The sequence below is a fragment of the Humulus lupulus genome, chromosome 6 (assembly GCF_963169125.1).
Source record: "Humulus lupulus chromosome 6, drHumLupu1.1, whole genome shotgun sequence".
NCBI lineage: Eukaryota > Viridiplantae > Streptophyta > Magnoliopsida > Rosales > Cannabaceae > Humulus > Humulus lupulus.
This window is the reverse complement of record NC_084798.1, coordinates 223,149,237-223,159,539: the sequence shown is the minus strand read 5'-3', so window position 1 is coordinate 223,159,539 and position 10,303 is coordinate 223,149,237. Positions and strand designations below refer to the sequence as shown.

The 10,303-nt window shown below is 35.6% G+C and overlaps 1 protein-coding gene across 1 annotated transcript; it reads right to left on the bottom strand.

The window, feature by feature from the left end:
* Nucleotides 1-5,744: 5,744 nt before the first annotated feature.
* LOC133786217 (uncharacterized) lies at nucleotides 5,745-7,373 on the bottom strand. Its single transcript, XM_062225418.1, has 3 exons — nucleotides 6,697-7,373; nucleotides 6,033-6,549; nucleotides 5,745-5,990 (listed from the first exon to the last, which is right to left on the bottom strand). The coding sequence occupies exons 1-3, from the start codon at nucleotides 7,371-7,373 to the stop codon at nucleotides 5,745-5,747; spliced, it is 1,440 nt and encodes a 479-aa protein (XP_062081402.1).
* Nucleotides 7,374-10,303: the final 2,930 nt, after the last annotated feature.

The window sequence follows — 10,303 nt, the reverse complement described above, 5'->3', positions numbered from 1 at the left end:
TTTTTTGAAAATGAATATGGTTCATGTGATGAACTAGGTTCGTGATTGGTTTGCTAAGTAAACTGAGTGAGTTGCTCAGGCAAATCATGTTTTCTTGAAATAATACCTATTTTGTGATTGTCTTTGATTTTACATAATCAATTTGATAGCTGTGAAGTTTCTTGATTTGTTTTTGAAAATGTGTATTTAATGTTCTTAAGTGAAATAATTAAGTTTTAATCAATATTTTTATGAAATTAATGTAATATATTTTATTATTAAAAATATTTGATTTGATTTGAATTTATGTTTATTTTGCATAAATAATAATGCATTGTGACAAATATAAAGAAAGAAATTAAAAAGAAATAAAGATGCAAGCTTTGAAAGAGAAATTGGTATTTTTGAAAATTAAAAGCCCACAAAAAAATGACATTTTTAGGGAAGAAGCCCAAAAAATAGAAGTGGCATTTGTACAATGGATCCCTCATATTCATATTTAAGGCCAGTTTGACATGAATTTCAAAACTTAGAGTTGTTTTAATATTTAATGTTTTTTAAATTTCTTTTTTAACTTTTTTTTTTTAAAAAAAAAAAGCTCTTAAATGATTTAGTGGCGTATTTCTAAAATTACCGTAAATGATATTTTCTTTCTAAATAGGGTTTTTACACAATTCATTACAATATTATTTTTAATTACTATATTCATACCAATTAATATATTTTCATTTATATATACAAATCTTAACCAATTTTTCATTTTATTTACTAAAATTGTCTTTATTATTTCTTATACAAATATTACCTAATTAATTGAGAGGCGTGATATTAAGTATGTATTTAAAACTTACCATTTTAAAATATTTTCTCTTTTTGGTTTATTTCAAAAAAATTTCGAACCTCTGCCATAAAACACATGTTATATACATTTCCCCATACAATGAACATTTTCCCAAATTCAAAACCCCAAACCACTTCTTCTCTCCATTCCCAACCGAAAACTCATACACTCAAACCCATTTCTATTCTTCATCTTCCAAACCGATGGTCTCAACGAGGAGCGCTGGTGATACTCTTTCCATAGACTCGCCGGAGAAGGAAGAAGAGATGGAGATTGAGTCTGATCCCGAGGAGACTCGCCATTGATACTATTTAACGTGACTGTTTGTTTATTTTTATAAACTCAATAGTATATTTTATTTTAAATTTAATATATTGGTTATTATTAGTAGCAATTTTTTTTTATTTTTATGTTTATGCTCATGATGTCATTTTTTATTTTTTGGATTGTTTTGTATGTTAATTTTTTTTCCTTTTTATGAATATAAAGTTATGTTTATATTTATATATTTCTTGCTATGAATATACAACTAAGTTTATGTTTATTTTTTAGAAAACATTGTTTATTTTGTTAATCTTGAATGAATATATTATACTTTAAAAACAAATTTGTTTATTTTTTAATTGTTATTTTTTGTTCCGTACTAAAATTCCATTTTTAGTAATTACCAAATTAATTAAACCATGTGAATTAATTAAAATACGGAATGGTAATTAACTGTTTACACAGAAAGCAGTTATGTCGGGACAGAATCCGAACTTGTCACGACAGACACTGAACACAATAAATAAACAGTGCAAAAATTAAAGAACACACTGAATTTTTACAAGGTTCAGAAACCCTTTCGAATAACCTACTCCTTGGGGCCACGCCCAGAGAATAAACCAATTAGTAAAGAAACAATGTGTACAAAAGCATTGACTTAAACAATGTAAGACTCCCTCTTAAACTATTGCCGCAATCTTGTTGTACTCTTCTCTACGAATCTGATTTGATGAAACGCTAATTCTCTTGAACTCCCTTCAAAGAATAGCGAGTGCACACTTCCTTCCGAAGTGAGACTTAGATAGAATCCTCTCCCGAAGATCCTTATGAACACGTTCACAATAGACACTATCTGTTTACAATAGACTAGATTGATATCCACAAGTACACTCAGCACTCTCACAAAGATTAAGGTGAACAAACTTAATCTCTACAAATAAAAACACTCTTCAAAATAACATAATGTTTACAAATATTGAAAATGGAAGAGATGAAAATTCCAAAGGCCTTGGCAAGGTATTTATAAGCAGGGAAATCGTCCAAGGCCATTATTTTCTGGTATCTTTGAAATCAATTTGCGAATTCCTTTTATTAAGGAAATCAGCCAGCCAGATGGATTCTGTGTCGACAGAAACGGAAACTGATGAGTCAGCAACATAATCAGTTTTATCTGGCAGAACGAACATGGTCATTTCTTTTGACCATGTTCATTTTCGACACCATCTTTATTTCCAGAATAGACATAATCCCACATAATCCCTAAAAATAATCTCAAGATATTTGCACAATATATTTTTACCAAAAATTGATTATTTGTGATAAATAAGGTAACAAATATATTCACACTTAAAGATATATTTTCATATTACAAAATCAGCTAAAAATATTGATCATTAATCCAAAAATCAATATGGAGATATGCTACTAATTTTCATTAAACATTTTTGTAATGCCCTAAATTTCCTAATAAGGGTTGGGACTTTGATTAGGAGGCCGGGAGGTCCATAATTTATTTATTATGGTATTTAATGATTATATGCATGTTTACGTGAATTATGTTATTATATGATGGTAAATGCATGCATATGGGAGTATTTATTATTATAAGGGTATTTTGGTAATTTGGCCGCTGTGGGCGTAATTGTGTATTTTGAGTGCATGGTGGTGATTAATTAATATAGGCATATTATAAGGTGGATTAGTTCGAGCTATTCGGCATGAGACGATCATGAGATGTAAGTGTTCGGTCTAGTCATAACGGGTTTAAGTTTGGGGCTCGGGGTGAGTCTCGGGGTCATTTTGATGACTAGAACATTACCGGGAATTAAAGGGTAATGGGATATGATTTGTTGGTATTTGATAATTTTGAGATTAGCGGGAATTGGAGAGCGTTAATTATAATTAACGAGATAGGCGAGAAATGACGGTTTTGCCCTTGGGATGGCTTTAGGAACCTTAAGTGACCTAGGGGTATTTAGGTCATTTGGATTGGATTTATATGGACTACAAGGCTGTGGAAAACAGAACAAAACAGAGCCTCATCCTCATCTTCTCCTTTCTCTCCCGTACAAGTTTTCCCTTCATTCTTTCCTTTGAATTTTGAGAGCCCAAATTGAGGAGTTAAGCTAGGAGATCAAAGGAGGGAGCTTAGGAACTTGATTCAGCCATTAAAGGAGATTCAAAATCAATTTTGAGGTAAGTTCCAGCCATTAGTTTCATGGTATACCCTGTTTTGGCTTTAAATTTTCACCTTGTGATTTCTTGGTAAATAGTTTGAATTAATGGAAGTTTAGTTGATGTTTAACTTGGGTTTTGATGTGGGTGAGTTGTAGATGATGTTTGGTGGTTGAATTGGGTGTTAGGTTGAGGTTTGGGACTGGTTTGAAGGTTTGGTTTCGAGGAGAAACGCAGGGGAAGCAAGCTGGTGGCTTGCTGGTTTGCGTAATGTGCCGCGGCCTAGCTATGGTGTGCCGCGGCCTGAGTGTGTTTCTGAGAAGAATTATGCTTCTGTCTGAGGGTGAGCCGCGGCATGGCTATGGTGAGCTGCGGCCCATCAGGGCAGTTTTGCCCAGAAATAGGTTTTTGACTTGGGGATGTTGGCCTTAGGCCTCGAGGTCAATCCTACTACCCGGTTAAGTGTGGATTGATGTCCCAGAGGCTAGATATTGGTTTGGGAACCTATGTTAATCATTTTTATTGATGGTATCTTATATTTGGTTATGACTAGGTGACTGGTAAAGGACTAAAGGTTGATCGTTCTCAAGGGTCGTTCTTTAAATCATTCTAGCTCGAATCTGAGGTAAGAAAACTGCACCCTGTGTAAATGTGACATGCATGGCTATTATTGATGCATGTTGGTGGATTATTATATGTGGCATGCATGACTATCATTGATGTATGTTGGTGGATTATTATATGTGACATGCATGGCTATTATTGATGCATGTTGGTTGATTATTATATGTGACATGCATGGCTATTCTTGATGCATGTTGGTTGATTATTAAACGTGACATGCATGGCTGTTATTGGTGCATGTTGGATTGTTGAATATTATGCATATGATGCATGAGAAACATGTGATTAGGACATGCTTTGTATACTGAGTATGATATCGTTCAGAGCTTGAGCCTTTGTGTTTATGCATGATCCTAATTATACTAGTACCTGTTTAGTAAGCATGTTGAATACCTTGTTTATGGATATTGAACATGTGATATATGTTTGGTGGCATGGCTTACTTGTGTATGGCACTGACTAGTCAGGGATTCTGACCTAAGAGTCAGAAATGGCATGGCGTCATGAACGCCGAGCCAAATGAAGATTGGATCTAATCGATATCAGCATTGAATGGCTCTATGGCATTAATGATGGGCCGACCCTAAGGTCGAAGAACTTATAAGCGCTTGCCTGGTCTAAGACCAAATGTTCATAGCCAGGGCATATGGCCCCGGTGACTGTTTGTCACATGGATAGGGGACGTTGTCCATAGTTACGACTCTAGAGTCGGGAAGAAGGTTATGTTGGTGACCAATCACCATGCACCTATCCTGCTAGAGCTAGTGAGATGCTCACTTATTTATTTAGCCTGGTGATCCTATCATCACATGGCTAAAGGGTGATGTCCCCAGGTTATGGCTCTATGGTCACGAGGAAGGTTACGTTGGTGACCATTCACCATGCACCTATTCTGATCAAACTTATGAAAGGACATCTTACCAGTTAAGCCCTGGTGACCCTATCGTCACATGGCTAAAGTGTGTTGTCCCCACATTTGTGACTCTTGTGTTAGTCACCTATTTGTTTGGACTGTTGGTCCTGAATAATCAATACAATTACTGTTGATATTATATCATGTTATATTGTGTTTTCTTGCTGGGCTTCGGCTCACGGATGCTATGTGGTGCAGGTAAAGGCAAAAGGAAGCTAGATCATCCTTGAGTTGGAGAGCTTAGGTGATGACGTGTACATATGCAGCTGCTCGTCCATCACGGGCGAGGTTTAAAGAGGAACTAGGGTTGAACCCTGTTTTGCTGCTTAGATCAGCCTATTGTAAATATCTTTCTGTAATAGTTTCTGAAATTATATTTTTGGGATCCCAATGTATATACTAAACGTTCTAGTGAAACGTTACATCTTAACCAAAAATTTTAATCCCTAAACCGCTAATCATACTTAGTTCACGATTTTGGCCAAATGACTCGATTAGCTAGTTTAGCACTGTTCACAAGGCACACCGTAACGGTCCCTGGAGTTGGGGCGTTACAATTTTAAAATATTTTGTCTAAATTATAGTTTAGCCAAAAAAGGATTTTACAATCTCCCCCTTTGGCAACTTGATAGACAAAAAATTTTAAGTGTTTATTTTGAAAGATCCTGCAAGAATAAAAACAAGTTAGAGTAAATAGTAATGGAATTACTCCCCATGCGAAAAGCATCTCAAATGAAACAAGGATCACAAACATAAATCAAATGAAACAAGGATCACAAACATAAAATAAGATAAACTGATCAAAACGAACCTTCTTAATCCCCCTTGTTGTATAGCAATAAGCCAAAGGAGTAACAAAAATAAAACAAAAGAAAAGACACTAAAACAACATTCTTTTACAATTTATTGAAACTAAAAAGAAGCTGAACAGAATAAAAACCAATGGACTCATTTGGAAGGGCCCGCAGCAAAGTGAGACATCATGGTCGAGAGACCACTCTTGAGACTGAACACTTCTGTCTGAACAGATTCCAGAGTGGCCTTGACACCAGCGAGTTCAGTAGTGACAGAATCATCATCACCAGCCTTGAGAGCAATCCCTTTAGTTGCCTTTACAGATGAGGGTTCCTTCTTGAGTTTGTAGTCTGCACCGGCTGTGGGAGGTGTCAAGATTTCATATTCCAATCGAAGAGACTTTTAAGAATCAAGTAATTTTTAGATCAAATGAGGAAACACCAAATATTGGCCTTTCTTTTTGGCTTTTCCTAAGGCAGTGATCTGATCAAAAATGAGAGTGGCAAGATCAACTTGGAGACCAGTCCCGACTTTGTACAGAAAGAAGGTCGTGTCAAAAGTAATGGTGGAGGTATGAGTGGTGGGAATCCAGTTGTTGGTGGCAAATTTGTGAAGCACGGCATAGTAATGAGTAAGATCCGTCACTTTGAGAACCGAGTGAGGTTCCCAAACCATGTTCTGTCCCACCAATTCAGATAGCACCGTATCTTTGTTGAATTCCACAGCAAAATTGTCAACAGAAGGGGGAAAATTGAGAACCTTGGAAATTTCAGCAGCACTAAATAAATACCAATGCCCCCGAACATAAACTTGACCAAACATAAAAGATTTGCTATCAAACAGATCATCATTGAGATTAGCATAGAATTCTTGAACTACTCGAGGATCAAAACCATCCAATCCAGATAAAGAACCGAACCACCCCCGATCCTCAATATTCTTAATAACCCCAAACACTCTATGGGCAGAAAAAGAAAAAAAATTCTCACAGATAAAATCACGATGCACATAATGCTTCATATTTTTCTCATTGTCATTGAAACAGAAATTCAAAGAGTGAGCCTTAAAGGATGAACCTGGAGAGACTTTGGGACCCATAGGAGACGTGGTGCGAATCTCTAGAATTTTCACAGATTTCTTGCCCTTTGGAGAAACAGGAGGGTCCTCGGATGGGTCAGACTCGGCTTCTGAGCTAACATTTTCATCAAGAGAGGGATCTTCTTCAAGGGGGTCTTCATCAGAGGGAACAAAATCTGAAGAATGGTCAGATTCAGAAGAGGAACAAGGAGGAGGAATTTTCTTTACCTTCGACCGAAACTTGGAACGTGGAGTGGAACCCACGAGAGATGAGGCCTTTGGCATGGAATCAGAAGGATTAGGCCCTTTGGACCGAGGAGATTTTCGAGAAGATGAGACCTGGAACCATCCTTTGCTTTTCTTCTTGGGTGCAAGCACATCAGGGGACTCTGAGGAATAAGAATGGGTTATGGCAGTATCACGGTCATGATCAGAGACATCATCTGATGGGGAAGCTCGGCCCCTTTTGGAGGACCCAGGGACAGAGGCGAGTAGAGCCGTCGATGCAGGAGGTGTAGACGGAACTCCGGGGGCTTCTAGGTCCGGAATGACCACGACTTTGCTTGTGGTGATGGAATTGCCAATGAGGCTGGGTTGAGACAAGGTATTCTTCCGAGCCTTTTTCTTGGTGAGGGATGGAGATGCAGTCAACGAGCCAGCCACTGCCTTGACAGATCGAGTGCCACTTCCTCTGGTTCTCACCATGGTTGCACGAGAAAGAGAGAAAACTGTCAAGGAAAAAAGAAGGAACTAGAAAAAAAAATGAAGGATGGAGACGGTTGAGATATTGGGCCCAAGGATATCCAAATATAAAGAAAGGGAAAGATAGGGATTTGATCTTTTATTCCTTTATTTGAGAATTAAATGGAATAAACACTTTTGGAAAGTACATACTAATATCCCAACAATAACTGCCAACAATAGTGCACGACACAAAATTGGGAAACAAGCCAAAAAAGGAAACTTTTGATCTTAATAAAGACAAAAACAAACATGATACAACATACCATTTTTGACACACTCAGATTCGATTTCCCTTAGAAAAATACATGTATATTATTTTTTTTATTAAGTAATATATATATATATATAACCAAATGTACCAAAGAAAATATCCCATTTTTGATTGGTGCTCAAAGTCTTCGTGCCCTTGCATGTGGAGAAAGAAACAATCATTATTTCAAAACAAATTTTTACTATAAGGTTAGAAAATATATTTAATATAAATCATGCTTTTATTTTTCAAAATAAAATATCACAAAACATTTACTCCTGTCACAAAAAATATTTTACTCAAATCAATCAGTGTGTATGTGGCTTACAAATTTTTTCCAACAGTATGTTTTTAGCATTTGTGTGTGATTATGAAAGCAGAGATCATTGCCCTGTATGGCAATTTTAGCCTTTTTCAGGGACATTGCCCTATGTGGCAATTTTTAGCCTTTTTTCTCAATGAGTACCCAAATTAGACGCTTTCACACTACACTAAAGGTTGTATTTAACAGTGGTAGAGTATCTTCTACATAATTATTAGTTACATAGTTCCAACTTACTCAAAGTTTAGCAATTTACACAACAGTGTAGGTAGCTCTTTTCAAGGATCAAATGCTCATACACAAAAAAACACAGATTGATTTGAAAGAATATTAATTGGAGGGACTATTTATTTTGATTTTATTATTTTTAAAAAGCATGAGCATAAAATATATTAACTATAATTTCTAACCTAAAGTAAAAATATATTTTGACATAATGATTGAGACTTTTTCGGTGAGCAAGGACAAGAAGACATCACACAACTTTTTCAAGTACAGGGATAAGGTATAAAACAAATTAATTGGGACAAACCCCCAAGGATTTCCTGAGGGAATCAAACCTGACTGTATCAAGGGCTTTTGTAAAAATATCTGCAATTTGTTTGTTAGTCTCAATATATTCTAAGATCAAAGTTTTATTTTCAACGAGTTCCCTAATAAAATGATGACGAATGTCAATGTGTTTAGTGCGAGAGTGTTGAACAGGATTTTTTGAGATATTAATAGCACTAGTGTTATCACAAAAAATAGTCAAGGTTTTAAGATCAAACCCATAATCTGTCATCATTTGTTTCATCCACAATAATTGCGTACAACAGCTTACTGCAGCTATGTACTCGGCCTCAATAGTTGACAGGGAGATTGAATTTTGTTTCTTGCTATGCCAAGAAACCAGATTGTTTCCCAGATAAAAACATCCACCACTTGTACTTTTTCGGTCATCTGCATTGCCTGCCCAATCAGCATCACTAAAACAAACAAGGTTAGAGTTTGTTTCCTTTGAGTACCAAATTCCATATTTCTAAGTACCATTCACATAACGAATGATTCGCTTTACAGTTGTCACATGTGATTCCATAGGATCCCCTTGATATCGAGCACATACCCCTACACTGTAGCTAATATCAGGACGACTAGCTGTGAGATACAGAAGACTTCCAATCATGCTTCTGTATAGAGTTGGATCCACTTTAATACCATTTTCATCCTTGGTTAGTTTGACTGTGGTTCCCATTGGTGTTTTGGCATGTTTAACAGACTCCATCCCAAATTTCTTGACCAGATTTTTTGCATATTTACTTTGAGAAATGAAGGTTCCATCTTCAGACTGTTTGACTTCCAGACCTAGAAAATAGGTTAACTCACCTACCATGCTCATTTCAAACTCACCTGTCATTTGTTTGACAAATTCCTACACTAAAGTGTTGGAAGTAGAGCCAAAAACAATATCATCAACATAGATTTGAGCAATAACAATATCAGAATCAACATTTTTTATGAAAAGAGTTTTATCGACTCCTCCTCTTTTATACCCATTCAAAACAAGGAATTGAGTTAATCTTTCATACCAAGCTCTAGGAGCCTGTTTTAGACCATAGAGAGCTTTTTTAAGTTGAAAAACATGATTAGGATTATGTGGATCTTCAAATCCTTTTGGTTGTTCAACAAATGCTTCCTCATTCAAAATTCCATTTAAAAATGCAGATTTAACACCCATTTGAAATAATTTGAATCCAACAACACCACTACAAGAAAATAGGGTATTTACCTACCAATTGTAAGTGTAGGTAAAACTAGCCTAATGATGGGTAATATAGTTTACCTACCAATATTGAATTGGTAGAGACTAGTAGGTAAATGTTAGTAGGGAAAGAGCATTTACCTACACTTATTAATATTGGTAGGTAAAAGAATCAGTGGACCCCCCTAAGTTATAAATCAATTCATGAGTCATCAGATGACGTGTTTGATGACATTGCATCCTACATGTATGCTGACATGGGTTCTGTAGTTTTACGTGTCTGATGACGTGGCATCATATGTGGCATCCTACGTGGCATCATATGTGGCATCCTACGTGGTGTCATTTTATTAGCCAACATAGCATTATTTTTATTGGTCTGTTACACAATTTATATTTTGTTCAAATTTAATGATTATGTGTAGGTAAAAGATAATAACAATTATTTATAAATGTTCTATATTAGAAATAAACTAGAAAAAAACCATACAATAATAAAATGTTTAATTATGATATAAATGTTCTCAGTTGTGATTTGAAAATGGTTTATGATATAATTATTTTACTAGTTTCCAAAG

Bases quoted from the DNA above. Each gene is read 5' to 3' on its own strand.
- LOC133786217 (XM_062225418.1), bottom strand. From the start codon at position 7,373: ATGGTGAGAACCAGAGGAAGTGGCACTCGATCTGTCAAGGCAGTGGCT. The intron at 6,550-6,696 runs GTCTCCTATGGG...TTCTGCCCATAG, and splicing joins ATTCTAGAGATTCGCACCAC to AGTGTTTGGGGTTATTAAGA. The intron at 5,991-6,032 runs GTGTTTCCTCAT...GATTCTTAAAAG, and splicing joins AAAAGAAAGGCCAATATTTG to TCTCTTCGATTGGAATATGA.